The following is a 21,783-nucleotide window of genomic DNA, read 5'->3' on the forward strand; positions in this document are numbered from 1 at the left end:
TACATTTTAGGTAGTTCTGTAATTCCCAAAAGAAAAGCTTCTGGGTTGTTGTTTTTTACAAACGTTATTTTAAACATCCTTTTTATTTCATTATATATCATTTCCCAGTAATGAACAGCTGGGTTTTGGGCAGGCATTGATTGCATTACAAAGTTCCCCACCAGGAACGTCGTAGCATGGGTGATCCCAGTGGGATTCTTGTAAATGCTGATCAGCGGTGTGCTGTTGTTTTGTATATTTCCATTTATTTTCAAGAATGATATCTAGGTGCAGAATAATAAAAAGTCCTTAGCAGTGCAGATATTGGTCACATTTGCTATTGCAAAGATTGGTGAATGCAATGCGTGCGTCAGCTGTGTCATTTAAAATACATGTGTTTGCTGATCTTTTCGACAGCTGTGAAAAGTCAACAGGCTGTCCCAATCAATAAAAACAGGATAAAAAAACCCCATAATGGTAACTGCAACAGAGTGAAGCACAGAGGTCAGCTATCTGGTAGTTGCAGGAAGCCCATTGGAATTAACAGTGCTATGAAGTTCCCTAAGAGACACTACAGTGCCATTGATCACCGCAGGCTTCCTGTTTCCGCCTATCAGCTGATCGGCACTGACAGCAAGCCTACCTTGAAAAAGATCACTTCAAGGCTTTTGGTTGATCCTTGGCAGCCTCAATTCCTCCTTCTTCACACCTGACATCAAAAAGGGCACCAGGTATGGGGCTGAGAAGCTAGCCTTGCAGCCGCCTCCATCTCAGATGTGTTCATTAATTCCCTGTTAATTAAGAGAGTAGTGAATCCATATTGGTCTTTAACCTACTGAGTTTGTTTGAATAATGCACTTTTAAAAAAAAGGAAATAGGTTTCTCTCCTTAACTGTTGCGGGCTGATGCAATCACCGTTTTGCTCCTGTGATTTGTAAAAACACGTGCCTCTGAATATTTTGTTGATATGCAACGGCTTTGTCCCCTTTCTCAAAATCAGTAACGGTATTGATGCTTGTATGCTGGAAAGACAAGAGTTGTTTTATCCAATGTGACGATCAATGATCATCCTCAGAGCAGCTGTTCCTTAAATTTCTTTTCCTATGGACCATTTTGATATTCCTGATGGTCTTTGGAGATGGCTTAGTAATTTTTCCGCCTGTTGTAGCAATTGTGATGTGATGTGCTAGAAACTGTATGATTTTCAATTGTGCTTTTATTACTCCTTTTCATTCTTGTATATTGTGTTTGATGGCATCGCAACAAAAATGCAATTAAAAATCAGTATTGAATGTGGATATACTGGGGTCCTCATACCATGTTGACCTGCTTTATAGAAAGAGCAAGGTGACAACAAAAGCTACGCAGCTCCCTTTCTAATCTGTTTGCCCTTTTGAACTGCAGTGGTATTTTGGTTTTGGTGGCTGTCATAGCTCAGAATTGGCTATTATTTTGGGTGGCTGTTAAGGAATGCTTTTTTGTCCTTTGGCTCTTAAACGAAAAAGGTCTCAAGGTTGGCAGCCGGCAGCCATGAACTAAGTTCTGCTTTAGACATCTTTCTAGAAAGCATATGTCCATTTGTTATCCTTTCACCTAGGGGCATAGGAAGAAAACATCTTTAAAAAGTTCTGCAACTCTTTATTTTCAGAGAGTGACTATTTACTGCCTGTGATAAGCAATTGCAACCACGTGGTACTCAAATAGCAAATGAGTGAATAGTGTTCTAAAAATACAGTGGTACCTTGGGTTACATACGCTTCAGGTTACAGATGCTTCAGATTACAGACTCCGCTAACCCAGAAATAGTGCTTCAGGTTAAGAACTTTGCTTCAGGATGAGAACAGAAATTGTGCTCCGACGGCACGGTGGCAGCAGGAGGCCCCATTAGCCAAAGTGGTGCTTCAGATTAAGAACAGTTTCAAGTTAAGTACGGACCTCCGGAACAAATTAAGTACTTAACCCGAGATACCACTGCAACTATTTCACAAATTTCCAAGTGGCTCGTCAAAGTTGATTCTTGGCTCCTAGTCCTAGCTTCATCTGCATTTTTTCCTTTGTTGCTATTTTGTACAACTGTGGGTGGTTTCCTGACAATATCCCGGCTTTCGGCTCTTTCTTGCTGCTTATTTTATATTGTGGTGCTTTTTTTTTTAGCTGCCGTTATTGCACACCGCTTTTTGTGCATTTGTGGTGGGAAAGCATGGAAACAGCCTCTTTATTTCCCGATTCTATATTCAGCATTTGGAATCAAGATTGCTTCAGAAAGTTAGGAAAAGAGACAGAGTGAGGATATTAAGTCGGTTTGACAGGTCCTGCCTGGCAAACTCTTGACATGCCCTGGTTTTCGGGTGTAAAAATGGCATCGGGGGTAATTTTGCCAAATTGACAAAATGTCAACCCAGGTGTAGGGTAAAAGCTTAAAATCACCCAAAAAAGCTCAACCACTTTCCTGTGGGTGTCAGGAATTTTTGAAATATGGCAACCCTAATATTAAGTAATGTGCAATGGTTGGTTCTGATGTAACACTTAACTATGGTTTAGGGTTACACGAATTTCCCTTGGACCTGTATTCTCTCCTCTCACCTGCTACATTTGCTGAAATTCCCTCTTTTACACAAGTATTGATGGTGCAAAAGTCCTGGTATGCTTTCTATCTAGCCTCCCCACTGCTGTGACAAGAAGCAGTGACTTCCATTTTCAGTTTATTCTGCTTTGTCGTTCTATCTGAACTGGGACAAGCTGTGGTTAGCTCCAACTGTGGTTTGTTTGAACGAGTGAACTTAAAAACCATGGTTTATGATCCGGGCTTGTTTGAATAAACCATTGCTAAAGCTTACTGTAGTTCCTGCTTCAGACAAAATAACAAGCTACAATTAGTTTTAAAAGGAACCAGAAACTTCTAGTCTAATTGACCTCAGCCATGCCAGGGGGTTTAGGGGAGGTTGGGAAGCAGACAAACTATGACTTAGCATCATGCCCACATGAAGTGACTGTTGTGTCATTTTTCTTCAAACACTAGGGGCCTGTTGTTAACTCTCCAATTGTTTGACTTCACCTCTGAAGGCACAGTCTTCTGTTGTCTCCCGAGATAAACGGATGCCAACGAAGAACCAATTGATAATGTTCTGTGTGGCTTATGCTTCCTTCCTCAATGAAAGCAATGTTTAGATGCTCACGACTTTCCCAATCCCTGCAGTGCTCTTGAGCAACGAAGCATAAGCCATTGCAGTGGCTAGACTTTTGGTGGGGTGAGACCACCCCTAGCATATAACACAGATGCTTAAAAGCTCTCAGTATACCCAAAGGAGCGTCACCACCCCCATCGTTCAGCCTGGACACTGAGGTCCAGCTCCGAGGGTCTTCTGGTGGTTCCCTCACTGCGAGAAGTGAGGTTACACAGAACCAGGCAGAGGGCCTTTTCGGTAGTGGTGCCCGCCCTGTGAAACGCTCTCCCATCAGATGTCAAAGAAATAAACAACGATCTGACTATTGGAAGGCATCTGAAGGCAGCCCTGTATAAGGAAGCTTTTAATGCTTGATGTTTTATTGTGTTTTTAATATTCTGTTGGGAGCCACCCAGAGTGGCTGGGGAAACCCAGCCAGAGAGGCGAGGTATAAATAATAAATTATTAGTATTAAATTATTATTATCTCACCAGCTGTCGATATGTTACCAGGATAACTTCAGGAATCATCTCTTAATTTACCAGTCCCTTAACAGCTTGGGTCCAGGATGCCTTGAGTCCTGCCTGATCCTTTATAGCCCTGCCTAATCACTGGGATCTTCAATGAGTTCCCCATTGCCTTGGCCCAGTCTCCACCCCCATCATTCTGCCCGGACACTGAGGTCCAGTGCCGAGGGCCTTCTAGCAGTTCCCTCACTGCGACAAGCAAAGCTACAGGGAACCAGGCAGAGGGCCTTCTTGGTGGTGGTGCCCGCCCTATGGAACACCCTCCCATCAGATGTCAAAGAGATAAACAACTACCTGACATTTAGAAGACATCTGAAGGCAGCGCTGTTCAGGAAAGTTTTTAATGTGTGACATTTTAATGTATTTTTAATCTTTGTTGGAAGCCGCCCAGAGTGGCTGGGGAAACCCAGCCAGATGGGCAGGGTACAAATAATAAATTATTATTATGATTATTGCTCCGATGCCCAGCTCTGTGGACTCCACCCCACTGTCTGGGATGGAACAGCCCCCCCTGTCCCAATTGAACTTCAGATGCTTTACAAAGACCTTTCTATTTCAGCAGGCATCTTAAGGAAGTTTCTGTGATTAATCTAGATCTTTTTTCTTTTTTTTTAGTTTTTATTTATAATTTTCAGGTTTATACATTTCATTTATTTTGCAATCAATTTGACATTTCAAAATTTGACATCCTTCCCTCTCTTTCTGCAGTTCCCTAAATTTATTTATTTTTTAATATCTTCTGCATATCCAAATTCGTTTCACTTTCTCATTTAATTACCTACTGTAAATATATTGAAACTGCCTTGAAAGGTACCTCTGCCGCAATGTTCCTATATGCTTCCTACTTTCCACTTGCCTTTTGACATGCCCAGAAACTAATCCCTTTAGGAACAATTGCATTTGCCTGATCCTGCCTTGGGGAGTTGGGACTGGATGACCATTTCCCTCATTATTATCCTGCCACTCTGTGAATTTGTGTTGGTTCAATGAGCTGATCACACATTTGCTTTCTCTACCCCCTGCTACCCATCTCCCTAACAAAACATGCGCTGGCCTTTGACCAGCAAATGGCAGCCATGTTGTTTTTAGCAGACGCTAATTATTTCGGCTGGGGTGAATGTTTACTGCTTTGCCTAGGAGATTTAGCCATAAATTAGATGGGAGAGGACCTCTGGGTAAATACCTTCATGCTTCATCACCCTTAATGTGTTAATTAGCTACTAACGGTGCCAATAAATTGGACCTGTCGGGAAATAATGGCTTCCTTGGCTAGTTTGAATCTACAGGTGTAGCTGAAGAATGTAACCCACAAAGTAGCTACAGAAGAAGAGAACTGGGCAAGGGCACAAAGGGAAGAGCTTTGGAATAAAAACCCACTTTTAGTAACATTAAACCAAGTCTGCACACCCATATGAGGCTTTCACCAGGCTGAATCTGAATCCAGCTCAGGAGGAGCACTTCTTGGTCCTCCAGGTTTAATGCCCTTCTTTCTTTCTTTTTGCAGTTTCATAAAGGCAGCAAAAATAGGGAGAGTGAGATTTGTCACAGGGTATGCTGCTGCCAAGCTGCACTGCATGCCTGCATTGGAATTTGAAATCATGCCTATGTATTTATGGTTGATGGAAGGTCAGAGGTCTTCTTAAAGGCAATTCCAAGCTCGGATTGGGCTGTCGGTCTGAAATCCTTAATGATTACACATAGCGTTATGTTTAAAGCGCGACGGAGGATTTGCTCAAATGTCCATTTTCCACAAGGGTAATATAATTGGGAATCTGTGGTCCGTCTCCTTTAATTCTCTCTACATTTTTTTGTGTTAAATTGAGCCTGCGCCTGGGCCTTTGGCTGAATCCAGGGTACAAATATTAAACAGGTGAAGCTTTTTCTGTTCTAGAAACTTTGGGGAAAGGTTCCCTAGCAAACTCTTTGGGTGTCTGGCCAAAAATCCCAACATTTAAAGGAAATCACAATTCATTCTCGTTTCATGTGCTTCCTGCTCCAAAACCAAATCATCTTTCTCTCCTCTACAGAGATTATCTTATGACCAGTTAAAAAAGTCTTCCTTTTCCTTATGGCAAAAGTCTTTATGACCACTCACCCATTCTGCACTAAGAAGGCATATTTTGAAAGCCCTTGTCATAGGCAATGTCACAGTTGCTTATAAATTTAGCAAAAGTTTCCCCTGGACCTTGTACTATAGAAGCAATTCCCTCCACCCCAATTCTCCCTACCATCATGATGTGCAGGGTTAAAGTTCTTTGTTGAAAAATACAAGGCAAATGGCTGACTGAATGCCATAACAGTGGATGATCCCTTTGTTATGACAAGGTTTCTCTGCGTCATTTCTGTGGATGTCGGAAATTATGATGTCTGCTGAAGACAGGCAGAGCTAGCAATCAGAGGAAAAGAGGAAGAAAGTGCCTCAAGAGACTCTTGGCTATTTAAGAGTATTTGCGCAAAATTATGTTCTTGCACTGCTTTAAATTTTATGGTAACAGTGGAGATAAAATGGTTTTATCCAGCCATGCAACATGCTACTAAACAAATGTGGGAATTGTTGAAACTAGTAGTTGCCACAGCCCTACTACTTCTGGCGTGAGGTACTGTATTTTTTGCTCTATAAGACTCACTTTTTCCCTCCTAAAAAGTAAGGGGAAATGTGTGTGCGTCTTATGGAGCGAATGCAGGCTGCGCAGCTATCCCAGAAGCCAGAACAGCAAGGAGGATTGCTGCTTTCACTGCGCAGCGATCCCTCTTGCTGTTCTGGCTTCTGAGATTCAGAATACCATATTTTTTGCACCATAACACTCACTTTTTTCCTCCTAGAAAGTAAGGGGAAATGTCTGTGCGTGTTATGGAGGGAATGCCTACTGGTGGCATGCCTACGGATTTTCCTCCTCTAAAAACTACATGCGTGTTATGGTCGGGTGCGTGTTATAGAGCGAAAAATACGGTATTTTTTTTCTTGTTTTCCTCCTCCAAAAACTAGGTGCGTCTTGTGGTCTGGTGCGTCTTATAGAGCGAAAAATACGGTACTTGGTGTGAGCAGCAGCACATCATCGGGCTGCTGCCAGCAACTTCCGGCCAGTTGCCCAGGAATGTACAAAGACAAGGAAATGTTTCTTACTATCTGCTTTTTATTCAATGTTTACAGAGAGAGGCTATAGTACCCAGCCTCTTGGATAATGGCGTTTCCCCAAGTGAATCTGCACCCCCCCCCCACCTCTCCCACTTAATCATTCGTCAATCTCATTGTCTCTCCTACGGGTGCTGATAAGTGCCCTCTGTCTTTGAGCTCTTTGCTCTTCTACTTTCAAGGCTTGCCCGGCTCTGGGAGAGGGGGGTCTGGAATGCTTTCTGAAGACACTGTGTCCATCAGCTGTCGCTCCCCTGGTGCTTCCTCCTCCTCCTCCTCCTCTCCCATTATTTCCCAACTTTCCCCCTCATCTGCCTCTGAGCTGTGACCTCCCTCAACCCCCTGTTGTAATTCTAAACTGTCTTCCTCTTCTTCCTCCCTGGAAAGGTCAAGCTGGGGAGGCGGTCTCCACCATTCCTCCTCTCCCCAGTCCCTGACGATCATACTGCTTGAGACTGGAGCAAATCAGTTGCCAGAACTGAAAGTCCCTGCCTCCTCAGGGCTTTCCCCAAGCAATCAGAGACTGTACAGTGGTGCCCCGCAAGACGAATGCCTCGCAAGACGGAAAACCTGCTAGACGAAAGGATTTTCCGTTTTGGAGATGCTTCGCAAAACGAATTTCCTATGGGCTTGCTTCGCAAGACGAAAATGTCTTGCGAGTTCCTGCAGGTTTTTTTCCTCCCCCCCCCTTTTTCTAAGCCGCTAAGCCGCTTATCAGCTGATCCGCTAAACCGCTAAGCCGCTTAACAGCTGATCCTCTAAGCCGCTAATAGCGCTAATGCGCTAAGCCGCTAATGGGCTTGCTTCGCAAGACGAAAAAAATGCAAGACGAAGAGACTCGCGGAACGGATTCTTTTCGTCTTGTGAGGCACCACTGTACCTGTGTGTAGCCAACCTCTCTTCTCCTCCCTTTTCATGCCTCTTCTGGTTCTGGGAGACCAGGCAGGAGGGGAGCTTGTTGCAGTAGGAGGGAATCATAGAATCACAGAATTGTAGCGTTGGAAGGGACCCTGAGGATTGTCTAGTCCAGCCAACCCCCTGTAATGCAACAGGAATACGCCGCTGTCCCATACAGGGATTGTACCTGCAACCCTGGCATTATCAGCACCTTGCTCTAAGCAACTGAGCTATCCAGAGATACTTGTGACTTTTCACCAGCCTGACTCATCTCTGCCTCTTAGGTTCCCTCACTCAACTCTCTTGCCTCTGGTTCTTGACTGTTCTTTGCCACAGACTCTCCCAGCCCTCTAAGCCCTGTTACCTTTCGACATCTCCTATACCCAGTCTTCTCCCTCTTTTCCTTCTGACCACTCCTCGTTGTCCCACCTCCACTGCCCGGGCTCTGAGCCTTTTTCCCTCGGTGGTTTCCACACTGGTTCCTCCCGCCATTCCTCTGTGTCCAACCAGTCCATGGCCAATGGATTATCTCTTTAGAAAGATCTGCTGACCACTTATTCACATTGATCTCAAAGCAGCGTGCATCGTAAGGAGCCCGATTCATGCAAGCAGAATTATAATTTTGTGTAGTAAGCTGGACAATGATCTGTTGCAGACTCAATGTCCCTGCTCTCCTGACAATAGTTAGGAGACTGGGAACACGTTGAGGGGTCAAATGCTTACTCCCTCCTGCCCTGTCTGTGCCATGTCCTCCTGTGCGGTTTGCTTCTAGGGCTGCCATATTTGGAAGAGCAAAAAAGAGGACACATTGGCCCATTTCTACTTTTAAATACTCCTACTATACATGGGCTATAGAAACTGTGATATATTGCTAGTAGTGAGGGGTGGGGGCTTTTAAAATTGTTTTTATTTTAAAAATGTCTTGGGTTACTGTAAACAAACAAAAAAAACCAACCCAGGCATTTTCCCAAATTTTAAAAATCTGCCCAGACAGAAATTTTAATCCTGAAAAAAGAAGACATGTCCTGGAAAAAGAGGACATGTGGCAACCCTATCAAGGTGCTGACCATAGTTAATATAGTGCAGCTGTAAAAGAAAACCATGGTTAAGGCTGACAAGGGAAGGGGAAGGAATTTGCATGTGAGGGATTAGGAAGGATGGAGCATATAAGATAATAATTTTTATTAGTTTTCAATTACAGTCCAATAATAGCCACATTATAACAATGCCAAATTATAATACAATTACTAATACCAATCATTAAGATACCAAATTATATAATTTACCGTAGGTGGCCCCCTGTGTGCTAGAATTGATGGTTTGATGATTTTATTTCTGCGTTCCAAAATCTTAGTTTCAATTACACTCCAGTCAAGAGAACAATCCCTTACACAACAGCTGCGGTATTAACAGCTTCCATTCGTACTGACAAATTAAATGATTTATAATAACTACAGGTGAGGCAGTCAAGCTATATTCTTATTCTTCCTGTTTCTGGCAATTATTCTGTTCATGGTGTTTCTTCCTGCCCTTGTAAAATGTTATGGCTTATCTTTTCCTGGTTGTTGCTGTTCTCTGTCATGCCTTGGGCAGAGCTAATATCCCATTGTTGTTTCAGAAATTCTCCTTTGCTCCGTCCCATGCTTCTTTATTTTGCAACAACAGCTGCAAAAATCACACTGTCCCAATAAATAACCTGTTTCCGCCCTTTTTCCTCTCAGCCTGGGAGACCCCGGCCTCTCTGGTTAGGAATATCAGGAGTGTTTCACTTGCACTGGAATTATGGAAGTTGAAACTGCTGCCTAATACCAGATTTTACCATTGTATTTTTCAGGTTACATCCAAGCCTGTCGAGGACTCATGATTGCCGCTGTCTGCCTTGGGTTCTTTGGCTCCGTCTTTGCACTGGTTGGGATGAAATGTACGAAAATTGGAGGCTCGGACCAGACGAAAGCTAAAATTGCCTGTTTAGCTGGCTTTATTTTCATACTGTGCGGTAAATATGAAATTATAAACGCTCTGTGTTTTACACCAAGTGGATGTAAAACTGTTCTTAATTTCATGATCGTCATCCAGTTACTGAACATCTGGTACTAACTAAACATCTGGTTCTCCATCTGCTGTTTTTTTTAGGGCTGTGTGCTATGGCTGGTTGCTCCCTGTATGCACATCGAATCACGTCGGAATTCTTCGATCCCACATATATTGCCCAAAAGTAAGTCAGAGGGAGGGGTGTGCATTGGGACTTTTCGAAGATATGTAGGTGGGTTGCAATTGTTTCCTTCATTTCGAAGATATGCTTTAATTTACATATGCAAAATGCAGGCAGAAATGTCCGAACAAAAGTAGCATGACTATACAGGGTGGTCCAATACAGGTGTAATCGGACATAAGCCCCACTGAGTTAAGTGAGGCTTACTCCCTGGTAAGTTGGTTCAGGAGCGCAGATAGATTTATCTGCACGTGGCTTTTCAGATTCGCCAGTTTTCTCCAATTTGAGAAAAGAGGCAGCCCCTTCTTTTTGCATCTTGCATCTTTCCTGAGCCTGTCATTTGCTGCCCTCTGCCACCTGCCATGCAACCTCTTTGCTGCAGAAGATGGCGGATGACAAGTCCAGAAAATGAAAAACAGGTGAGAGAAAGGCTGCTGTCTCTTCTGCTGCACAAGGAAGTTTTAAAGGTGTGTGTGCACATTTTACATGCTACAAAATAAAAGATTGCTGGATAAATGTTCCAGACATGAATGATTAGGTAAAGGTAAAGGGACCCCTGACCGTTTGGTCCAGTCACGAACAACTCTGGGGTTGCGGCGCTCGATCTCGCTTTACTGGCTGAGGTACAGCTTCCGGGTCATGTGGCCAGCATGACTAAGCCGCTCTGGCAAACCAGAGCAGCGCACGGAAACACTGTTTGCCTATCTACTTGCACTTCATGCTTTTGAACTGCTAGGTTGGTAGGAGCAACAGGAGCTCACCCTGTCATGGGGATTCGAACCACCAACCTTCTGATCGGCAAGCCCTAGGCTCTGTGGTTTAACCCACAGTGCCACTCGCTGGATAAATTGCTGGATAAATGCCCCAGATATGAATGATTACAAGCCATCAAATCAGTCTTGACAGCAGATTCTTTTTATTAAAAAAAATGATAGGCATGTGACTCATGTAATAATAAGTCCTTTAATAATCCAAATAATTGATTTATCTAGGAACATCCATACTCCTCCTGTCAAAGTGAAAGCGAAATGAGCGCCGCAACCCCATAGTCGCCTTTGACCAGACTTAACTGTCCAGGGGTCCTTTGTCTGCCTGTCAACTGAAGATCTTGTGGTGGGTTACAAAATCTGAAGGCAGTCCTGTTTAGGGAAGTTTTTAATACAGTGGTGCCCCGCAAGACGAATGCCTCGCAAGACGAAAAACCCGCTAGACGAAAGGGTTTTCCGTTTTCCGATGCGCTTCGCAAGACGAATTTCCCTATGGGCTTGCTTCGCAAGACGAAAACGTCTTGCGAGTCTTGCGATTTTTTTCGCTTTCCCCCCCTTTTTCTAAGCCGCTAAGCCGCTAATAGCCGCTAAGCCGCTAATAGCGCTAATCCGCTAAGCCACTAATAGGGTTGCTTCACAAGACGAAAAAACCGCTAGATGAAGAGACTCGCGGAACGGATTATTTTCGTCTTGCGAGGCACCACTGTATTTGATGTTTTATCGTGTTTTTAATATTCTGTTGGAAGTCACCCAGAGAGGCTGGGGAAACCCAGCCAATTGGGCGGGGTATAAATAATAAATTATTTTTATTATTAAAATATTTAAAATAGGCAATGGTACAATACTTACTAGAATGGAACAAAAATGCATTTATAAACCAGTTAAGATTTTTAAAATCTGTAAGCGATGTATAATATAAAAACACACACAATATATAATTAAAACAAAAATTGAGCAAAACTGCATTATAAAGGCATATAAAAGCACAAACTCAGGGGATTCAGGCATATGGAACAGGGTCTAATCTTTCAGGTCAGGGAAGGCCTATATAAATTCTCCCCCTAGTTTTCGGATGTTGCAAAGTGCCTCACTGCAACCGAATCTCCTGGCCTGGAACTGAGTCTGCTGATCCAAATATACAGAAGGTTTTTTGGCAATACAAAAATGCAAGGTTTGAGGTACACAAACAGCACCAAAGAGATGCATCATCATCATCATCATCATCATCACCACCACCATTGTTGTTGTCGTTAAATTTTATTCTTGAATGTAGTACAGTGGTATCTTGGAAGTCGAACGGAATCTGTTCCGGAAGTCCATTTGACTTCCAAAACGTTTGGAAAACAAGGTGCAGCTTCTGATTGGCTGCAGGAAGCTCCTGCAGCCAATCAGAAGCCACGGAATCCGCGTTGGACATTTGGGTTCCAAAGAATGTTCACAAACCGGAACGCTCACTTCCGGGTTTGCAGCATTCGGGAGCCAAAATGTTTGAGTCGCAAGGCGTTCGACTTCCAAGGTATGACTGCATGTTTCAGCGGGTCATACTTATTTCTGTGTTGAATAAGTAGATCAAAACTTGTAAAAGTAGTGAGGCTGCATGAGCCTGTAACTCACTTACTTGCTTTAGGACACCCACAGTCAATATTTAGGATTACCATGTTCTTTTATTGGCCTTATTCTTGCACCTTATACCTTTAACAGCCAGCTTAACACACATAAATTTAGCAGGTGGTGCATTTTCCATAAAAAAAAAATTTTGTATCTGGCTCAAGAGAGTGAAAACCAGCTTGCTCAAAACATGGTTACTAGAGGCTAAAGTACAGGGATGAGGAGGGAGCAGTGATTATTTTAATTTGCTACAGTGGGGATTATTTATTGTTAATAATATTTATTAAATTCGTATACCTCCCTACACCTGCAGGGCGGTTCACATCATTAAAATGCAATATAAACACATGTAGCCCTCAATATGTTGTTTTAGATCTTCCCCAGTTTTCATCCGTATCAGAATGTTTCTTAAAATGTTATAAAGAGGGGTTTGCTCCCATTGTTTTGAGTCTTGTTGTTTGCTACCCTGAGCTCATTAGGGAGGAAGGATGGGATATATATATATATATATATATATATATATATATATTAAATTGCTTGTTGGAGAGTTCTGTAAGCCTATCTTGAAAGCTCTGTGCTTTGCTAACCGTGTCTACTCAGAAATAAGTCCTATTGAGTTCCATAGGTCATATTTCCAAGTAAGTGAAGTTGGGGGGGGGGGGGAAACCTAGTCAAAATTTTGACATTCATTTATCTATTATCAGCCTTAACAGGGATTACCTGTTTTGCTGGAAGTAAAATCCATCTGAATCTATGGACATGCTTCCGTGCCTGTGGCGGTTGCTTGCCAAGGGTGTTTGGAGTCTAGAACTATAACACATGGCGAATGAAAAAGGCAAATATCCAAAACAGCAGAAGTTCTGGTGACTTTTTGTTCTGTTCTGCAGTATGCTATGTACTGCTCCCACAAAGTTGTTCAGTGAAAATATATGTTAATACGTTGCATGGCTTTGTTTATCTGTGTCACACCAAAAATACGAAATGAATGAAACCTATTTTCTGATTAAACAATTTACGAATCAAGAATGTATCGCTTACCTGCAGGTATGAATTAGGAGCGGCTTTGTTCATTGGATGGGCCGGATCGGCACTTTGCATAATTGGCGGCAGCATATTCTGCTTCTCGATTGCCGAAAACAATAAAACTCCAAGGTACAGATCACACCAGCTTTATTGAAATTAATGCATTAGCATATTTCTAATTATTAAACGTGTAAGAAAGTAAGCTAGGCAGATCCAGTTTGCATATCTTTCAAAAACAAACTTAGGGTTTGGGAACAACTGGTTGAAATGTGGAGGGGATAAAACACCTTTAAGGAAACTCTTCTTTGATATTAGTTGTCTGTATAAGGTTTTAGTGCAGCGTGAGATGCCGGGTGGCAGAAGCTGATACCAAAGGCTTCATTTGCATCATGGAGATGCCTTTAATGTTTCCTCTCTAAAGGGGTATCTCGTGTGTTTTCATCACTCTTAAGAAGCATAGTGTCCTGTCCTTTGCTGCCATACAAAGAACCTGGACTCCTGTCTCTGCCAAAGTCTTTGATGAGTGAATCAGATCAGCAGAGATTGCACGGTGCAGGAGGTATCTAAGTTGCACAGATGATACTCAACTTACGCAGGGGTTACGTTCTGCGGATAGCGCATAAAGGCAAAATTGTGCATGATCAAAACACATGGTGTTCAATGGCAGGTGAGATTGCCAAAGTCTTTCCCCCCAGACTCTCACCCCCATTCTGCCCCCCTTTTTAATTTATTTTGCCAAGTATGCAAAGCTGAATGTGCACCAAATAAAAGTGTGTAAGTTGAGAGCTACTTATACAGGCATCCCCCTGTATATAGAGGACAGAGGAAGCCCCAAAGAGACCAGAGGTGCAGCAGGGCTTTGTTTAGGCTGCTCAGTCGCCCTACGTAACAGCTGGCATGTGGGGCAGCGCAGCAGCAGCAACCAGACGGCCCCAGAGCTTCAACTCCAGATATTTTGTTCTGGATTGAAGAGAGAGCTGGAGACCAGGGGGAAATAGGCATTTAGAGGCTTTTCAGAGGATGCTCCCCACTTTACACAATCTCTCTCTCTCTCTCTCTCACACACACACACACCCACACACCCACACACCCACACCCACCCGTGTGGGAGAACGCCTGTATAGACAACTGGCTAACCACAAGCACTTCTTGATTTCACTTCCCTCTTCATGCTATGGCCCTCCCCATGGTTACCCAGCACCCTGAGCTCCTCTCGTTCCTCCTAAGGATCCTCCCCTCCCCTCCATGACACCTCCATGGGGCTCATGACAATTAGGTTTCATCATTCAGGAACAAGGGCTGATAACTCTGAATCTAGGCAATATTTTAATTATTCTACAGTAAAGAAAACAACTCTGCAGATATCTTTTCATTTCTCCGGGTGCGGAATGCAAAGCATCTCACAGCTGGATGGCCGCATGTTGCCTGGGTCTAATCAGAATGCTTCTCACCGTTCTGTGGTGACATAAGGAGTGAAGGAGAGGAGGAGACCTGGAATTCTTTCCCAAAAGTAAAAAAGGGAAATGAATGCGGCTCTTGCTCACTTCAAGAAAGCAGGAGCAATGAAGCCGTATTGTGGTTTATGTGGAGGATCGACTTTTTAGGTGACTCTTTAGGAGGACGTTCTGTTTCCCAATTGGCAGGGGCCTGCATCCATGCAATCCAGCTACGAAGTGGGGACCCGACACCTGCACGGTTCCCATTGCACAATCTCCCCTGAAGGCCTCCCCCCCAACACACAAAAGTTGTGTATTCCCGGTGGTGGCAAACAAACATGACCTGCAGAGCTGACTACAAAGAACATTTGCATCCCTGGGTGAAGATAATGCACACATGTAGGGATAATACAAGCCACGGGCTGAAGACCACGCGAGGAGCCCTTTGGCACCAGGCATTGGGGATGATAAATGGGCTAGGTCATTTGATAGGGAGGCAACAAGAATTTTTTAATCTTATTGAAAGTTGGTTTATGATTGTCATCAATAAATGAATGAGCAGGATAGGATTAGTGCCAACACTTCTAGTGATCTGAACTATGTGTACTTACAGTGTAGACAGAGAGTGTAACTACAAATAAGTAATTCTACTTACTTCACCTACTGGATCATAGATTTTCCTCTGTCTTTCCATCTTGGAAGAATACTCTATAATCTACACTCTACAGTTATAGAAAAAACGCTATGAAAACGCTATTAAAAATGTTATAAAAATACATATGCAATTTGCCATTGAGCTCTAAAAAGAAAAAAAGAAAACAACTCTGCAGACTGTTTGGGCTCTGGGTCCTTTGTGTCCAGGCCCAAATATGCAAAATAAAAAAATCAAACACACCAATATGGAAAATGCATGACTTAAATTATAAGAAGTGACTGCTGAAGACAACTGGAGCATTGCAATTCTTTGGGATAAAAGTACCAGCCTTTTCCAAACTGGTTCCTTTGCCCTGATAGGCACACATTCATGCCCTCCCCTCAACCATTTGTCGAAGCAGGTAAACCCATTTCTGGTACTAAATGTAGGCAATATTGTCACTTGCCTCAATTTCTTAGTGTTGGCCTTTGTTAGGAAGGATTCCACAGCTTCAGCTCTTCTTTGAGAAATGAAGATCTCGTAATCATTAGAAGGCAGTTTTCTTTTCCTTGGTTTGGCCATTAACTCGACTTTCCATGCTTTTGACCCTGTTGGGCTAAACGTTTGACCTACATGTTTTGGTAACCTTAGGCCTTAACGGGCAACCTGAGCTCCCTCGGTCAATGAAGCGAAGCTATGGGAATGCTTTGCTCAAAACTCATTGTGGTTCTGGGTGTCTAGACACAAAGATGGATGTGGGCATGTTGAGAATTCAGAAGTCAATGTGGGATCTTTGTAACTGTCTTGTGGGCAGATACATCCTTGCATTCTTCCGACGCTTTGCCGTTTTAGCGACAGGAGAGCATTCCACTGCAACCTGGGAAGATTGCTCTGAAAACTTGTTTTGACTTTGATTGCATCCTTTTTGGTCACAGAAAGACTCTTCCCCAAGACTGGCAAAATCAAGCCTCTCCTCCTAGCTGCCCCAAATGGCTGGTGGGTTTTAGTTTCCAGCACTAGAGGCATACTGACCAACTGTCAGCTCCTTATCTTTCATCTTAACCCTACTACAATACCATCCCATCATGAAACTATAGGGAATCAAAATCAGAAGAATCTTTATTTGCATCAGCCACTAGCCATAATGATAAAATAAAATAAAATAAAATAAAAATAAAGTAAAATAAAATAAAATGTACTGAAGAGGTAAAAATTTAACTCTACAAGATACATTTTGGAGGTTTACATCAATAATCAAATAATAGATCTTATTTTAATTGCCCCCAGCTAAAAACCTCGCGGTTTTTGCTGCCACCTGATCATCTTGATCTGCTAAAGAAAGGACACAGGAGGAATGGTTGAGTGACCTGGAATGGACAATAATAGAGGGGTAATAACCTCACTCCTCAAATCTTTATAAATAGTGCAAGCCAGAAGCACATGAGCCACTGACTCAATACTGCCATCTCCACAGGGACATAACCGTTTTTCCAGTGGAAATTTGTAACTATTGGGAGTCAAACCAACCCCACTAGCCTATTTGCCTAACCTGCTTTGTTTCAGAATTAAAAAGATTTGCAAAGGGTGCCAGGAGACCTCACTGCAACGTACACTCCACATTAGAGTAAATAATTTGCCAGAGTTGACCTTTTCATATATTTCCTTCGTGGTTGTGTAATAATGTCCAGTCAGCCAACTTGAGGATATATTGAACATGTGATCCCAGCCACCTGGAGTCACAAGGTTTGTATTTAACTAGCGGCCCAAGCTGGGGGTTACATCCGAACTTTATGCATCAAATTCATATCCACACACAGTCCAGTGCACATATTCCTTTAATTGGACCCTAGTAAGTTACTCTCAAGGGATGCGGGTGGCGCTGTGGTGTAAACCACAGAGCCTTGGGCTTGCCGATTGGAAGGTCGGTGGTTCGAATCCCCGCGGCGGGGTGAGCTCCCCATTGTTCAGTCCCTGCTCCTGCCAACCTAGCAGTTCAAAAGCATGTCAAAGTGCAAGCAGATAAATAGGTACCGCTCTGGCGGGAAGGCAAACGGCGTTTCTGTGCACTGCTCTGGTTTCCCCAGAAGCGGTTTAGTCATGCTGGCCACATGTCCCGGAAAAACTCTGCGGACAAACGTTGGCTCCCTTGGCCAGTAAAGCAAGATGAGCTCTGCAACCCCAGAGTCGTTCACAACTGGACTTAACTGTCAGGGGTCCTTTACCTTTTAAGTTACACTCAGGTAAACATGTAGAGGATTGTAGCCCAACTGACATGTTTATTCAAAAGTAAGTCTCACATATAGACATGTATAGGAGTGCACTCTTTAGATAATGAACTGGAAAACACTGTTATAAAAAATTACTAAGTGGCTGGAGGAAAATTGCTTAGCCCTCAAACTGCCAATACAGGCAAGTGATCATTTTAGGTGCGTCCAATATGTTTGTGACAGCACACTTGTGCATCGTGCCAAACCCAAAAGTAACCTAAAAATGTCAAAAAAGTGGTGGGGCCAGGGCGGAGACTTTTCAATGGCGTTTCAAATATACTCGATTTCACTTAAACGTGTGGCACCTTGGGACGTAACCCCGGCGTAAATTGTGAGTTGCCTGTCTAGAGAAGGAAGTGCTTCAGATCTGCTTGATAGATTTTTGTTTAAAAAAAGTTATCAAGATAGTAACTTAGTTCAGACATAACGACACGCCAAACTGTAGCTCAGCACAAATACACAAAAGTGTAGATTCTCCAAGTGAAGATGGTTGCTGTTGTGCTCTGCCCAAGTTCTGCTTTTGCCATGCTAGCCAGGGCTAAGTCGTAGCTTGGCTTAGCATTATGTCTGAACCCAGGCTCATGGTTTGCATCTCTTTGTCTAGAGGGAGACTAAGCCAAGGCACTAAAGCAGCCTTCCTCAAACTCGACCCTCCAGATGTTTTGAGGCTACAATTCCCCTCATCCCTGACCACTGGTCCTGCTAGCTAAGGATCATGGGAGTTGTAGGCCAAAAACATATGGAGGGCTGAGTTTGAGCAAGCCTCCACTAGAGGCACTCTAGTTATGTTTGTAATGTTTATTGGATTTTATTTTTTTTTTTTAAAAAGAGTCACTCAGCCATAGTTTTTCTTAGCATCACGAGAACTGGCATGTAAGTGAACTGCTATTGAACCTTGAGAAGTGCAATATACCGCATTTTTGGCTCTATAAGACTCACTTTTACCCTCCTAAAAAGTAAGGGGAAATGTGTGTGCATCTTATGGAGCGAATGCAGGCTGAGCAGCTATCCCAGAAGCCAGAACAGCAAGAGGGATCGCTGCTTTCACTGTGCAGCGATCCCTCTTGCTGTTCTGGCTTCTGAGATTCAGAATATTTTTTTTCTTGTTTTCCTCCTCCAAAAACTAGGTGCGTCTTGTGGTCTGGTGCGTCTTATAGAGCGAAAAATACGGTGAATTTGTGCTGAATTTGCCCCTATAGTGGTACCTCTTTTTTTTAAAAAAGTTATCAAGTTCTTAACCTGAAACCGTTCTTAACCTGAGGTACCACTTTAGCTAATGGAGCCTCCCACTGCCGCTGCATTGCTGTTCTCATCCTGAGGTAAAGTTCTTAACCCGAGGTACTACTGTGTATCTGAAGAAGTGTGCATGCACATGAAAGCTCATACCAATAACTAACTTAGTTGGTCTCTAAGGTGCTACTGGAAGGAATTTTATTTTTTATTTTTTTGTTTCGACTGCAGTGTTTGTAACCCGAGGTGTTTGTAACCCAAGGTACCACTGTATTTTTATTCAACACTGTAGTTTCTCAGAATAGTCCCTACCCACTTTGCACTGACAGTGAGTAGGGTCATGTCAGACTTTTTTTTCTTCTAACAAAGGATGGGGGTTGCTCTTAAAATATCTGCTAGCATTTGCAGAATGAGCTGTAAACTGTAACTTTCTCATTTTTCAGGATGGGATATACATACAACAGAGCAGCTTCTGCGATGTCTATTCGAACAAAGGGCTGCAATGGCTCAGCAGACTTTAAAATGCCTAGAGCCCCTCCAAAGCACTTCGACAAAAATGCCTACGTGTAGCCAGATGACTCCAAGAGTCAGCCTGTTGCTGTTTTTTGAAAAAATCACATTTGTGCTGTTCATTCACAGAATGATTTTTAAGGGAGATTTCTGGTGTCGTTAAGCACCAGAAATAAGAATATTTTATAAATGAACTTTTACCTACTTGATGTAAATTTTCCTCTTCCCTCATTTTAAGATTTGTACTGATGTTATGCATAAATTATATATGTAAATCATTTGCCATTTTTTTTGCTTTCTGTAAAAAAAAGAACATATTTACAAATAAAGTCATGTCCTATTGGTTATGGCTACTTGGTGGAGATCAAGGCACCACAGGTTAATTTTTAGATGGGCACTAGATGGGTCACTGACCTTGGGCTCAATTTGAAAGACGTTACATAGGATTGTGTTATCTATTTTATGCCTACTCTGAAGGAAGGTGAGCCAAGTAAACAGAAACACAATCCAAGTCCTTTATGCTGTGCAAAAACAACCCTCATTTTAGACATTGGTTCCTAAAACTTCAAGCTTATGGGCCGAAATCTATCCTTGCCGGATAGTGTTGAGATTCTGTCACACAGATTCTGTCCTCTCCTTCCAGAACTTACAGCCACAAATCTCTGAAACTGGCCAAACTCTCTTGGGGATATCATAAGACAATAAGCTATTTTTATTTAAGGAGGGACACATGATTGACCTTGAATAAATGCCCTCGTTTTTATGAGTTTTACCCTCTCCCTCCAGCATTCATTCCAGATTTTGATTCCAACAAATATGTCAATAATGACATATTTTCATCTACAGAAGCTGATTATATTTTCAAATGCTCCAAGTCACTGAGGTGGCAGGGGTTGAGTCTTGGCACTATTTGTCCGCCAGATCTCTCGGTCAATTTCTTCTTCTTGCTGTAAGGCAGAATGCACAAGTTCTGCTTGTACATACAGTATTAAGCAGTGGAAGAGGGCAAGGAGGCGCAGAGGCTGCATTTGGTCTCAGTGTTTCGAGGCATTTAAATGTCTAAGCACTGCCACCAGGCAAGGATCTAGCTGCCATGCTTACCTGGGAACGGACGCTTAACACCACAATGAATTTGTTAGTCCTCAAGGTGCTACAAGACTTTTTGTGGTTTAAGCTTGACTGGTGCAACTGTTATGCATTGCCCCAACAGTTAAGTATTGCTTGCAAGGCCTTGAAAAGGCCCTAATAACATGGACAGGGTGGGCCAAATATACTGAGTTGTGAGGTGCGCAGGGGTGCTCTCCTACAAAGCCAACCCCTCTTCTGCTCAGGGAACCAACAGAGATCAACGGGATCCTCTGGCCGCCAGCGGGATGCCAATTTCACTGCAATTTCCTGTGCGTTTGTGAAGGAAGAAAGTAACCTTTGAGTTAAAATAGTTTATTTTAAATGTTCACATTTTATATCAAGTTATGTATAAACTGTTTTTGTATTTTTTAAAAAGATTACTTAAAATACTGGATCAGTTAATGCTGTTTATTGATGAACACTTCTTACCTGAAAGTGGAGATTTAGTGAAGTATTAATCGGCCCTGAATTAAATCAACTAAAGATACCAGAGTTTTGTAAACAAAAGGTTTCTTGTTAACGCACAAGAAAAAAATGAACAGGAATCAAGATTGTTGTCTTTGGAATGAGGTTTTATCTGCAACAATCAAATAACCGAAGCGTCGCTCCAGTCTGTGATAGTGGGTGAGCTGCTTTTTGTGCTCATATCTTCATCTTGAAGGACTGTTTAAAAAGGAAACAGCAAAATTAGCTTTCAAAGATACGCAAGAATAGAGATGCTACCATCCTTCTGCAACAGATTCTGGTGCTCTACCATTCTTAGATGTAGGAAGGTCTTCCTGAAAACAATTTAGAACAATTTTGATCTCCTTTAAACAAAGTCTGACACAGGAATTTTCAGACTTCCTTAAGGAGCAGGCCTATGCAGAAAACAACAACAACAACAACAACAACAACAATATATGACATACCCCGCCACTCTGGGCGGTTTCCCCAGCCACTCTGGGCGGCTTCCAACAGATTAAAAATACATTAAAACATCAGTCATTAAAAAACTTCCCTAAACAGGGAAGAAGTTAGTGTAAGGAAAGCAGCTGTAAATTAAATGGGCATTAAGTTGCACCAGATCCAAACTCTTTTTAGCAGCCTATGGAGCAGAGCAGCCCATCTCACCTAAACCAAAGTTCACCCTGAATAATACAGGCCCTCCAGCAGAGCAGTTAAGGTGCATTAATTTCTGTGGTCAAATGCACCACAATATAAGAAGCCTAACACCTTGTCTTGCTGCTTTCAGTTATTCCGAACAGGGTGACCACAATCCAACCACA

At 42.7% G+C, this 21,783-nt stretch overlaps 2 protein-coding genes and 1 long non-coding RNA gene across 7 annotated transcripts in view; 2 read left to right on the plus strand and 1 right to left on the minus strand.

The window, feature by feature from the left end:
* The window catches only part of CLDN10 (claudin 10), a 540,011-nt gene extending 520,322 nt beyond the window's left edge, over positions 1-19,689 (plus strand). The window contains exons 3-6 of one of the 3 annotated variants that reach the window (XM_081858352.1): positions 9,535-9,696; positions 9,834-9,915; positions 13,332-13,439; positions 19,321-19,661. In XM_081858352.1, the coding sequence (XP_081714478.1) occupies positions 9,535-9,696; positions 9,834-9,915; positions 13,332-13,439; positions 19,321-19,447 (479 nt within the window). In that variant the 3' untranslated portion in view covers positions 19,448-19,661. Of the gene's footprint in view, positions 1-9,534; positions 9,697-9,833; positions 9,916-13,331; positions 13,440-19,320 lie in introns of all 3 variants that reach the window. The other 2 variants (XM_081858351.1, XM_081858350.1) reach the window with 2 other exon arrangements.
* LOC309339976 overlaps positions 1-21,783 on the plus strand; it is a 637,095-nt gene that overhangs the window by 593,633 nt on the left and 21,679 nt on the right. The window lies entirely within an intron of this gene.
* Positions 21,067-21,783, minus strand: part of DZIP1 (DAZ interacting zinc finger protein 1) — a 35,886-nt gene continuing 35,169 nt past the window's right edge. For all 3 annotated transcript variants that reach the window (XM_081858083.1, XM_081858084.1, XM_081858082.1), the window contains one exon: positions 21,067-21,178. In XM_081858083.1, the coding sequence (XP_081714209.1) occupies positions 21,102-21,178 (77 nt within the window). In that variant the 3' untranslated portion in view covers positions 21,067-21,101. The remainder of the gene's footprint in view (positions 21,179-21,783) is intronic.

Source organism: Podarcis erhardii, assembly GCF_964252035.2.
Source record: "Podarcis erhardii genome assembly, chromosome: 4".
NCBI lineage: Eukaryota > Metazoa > Chordata > Lepidosauria > Squamata > Lacertidae > Podarcis > Podarcis erhardii.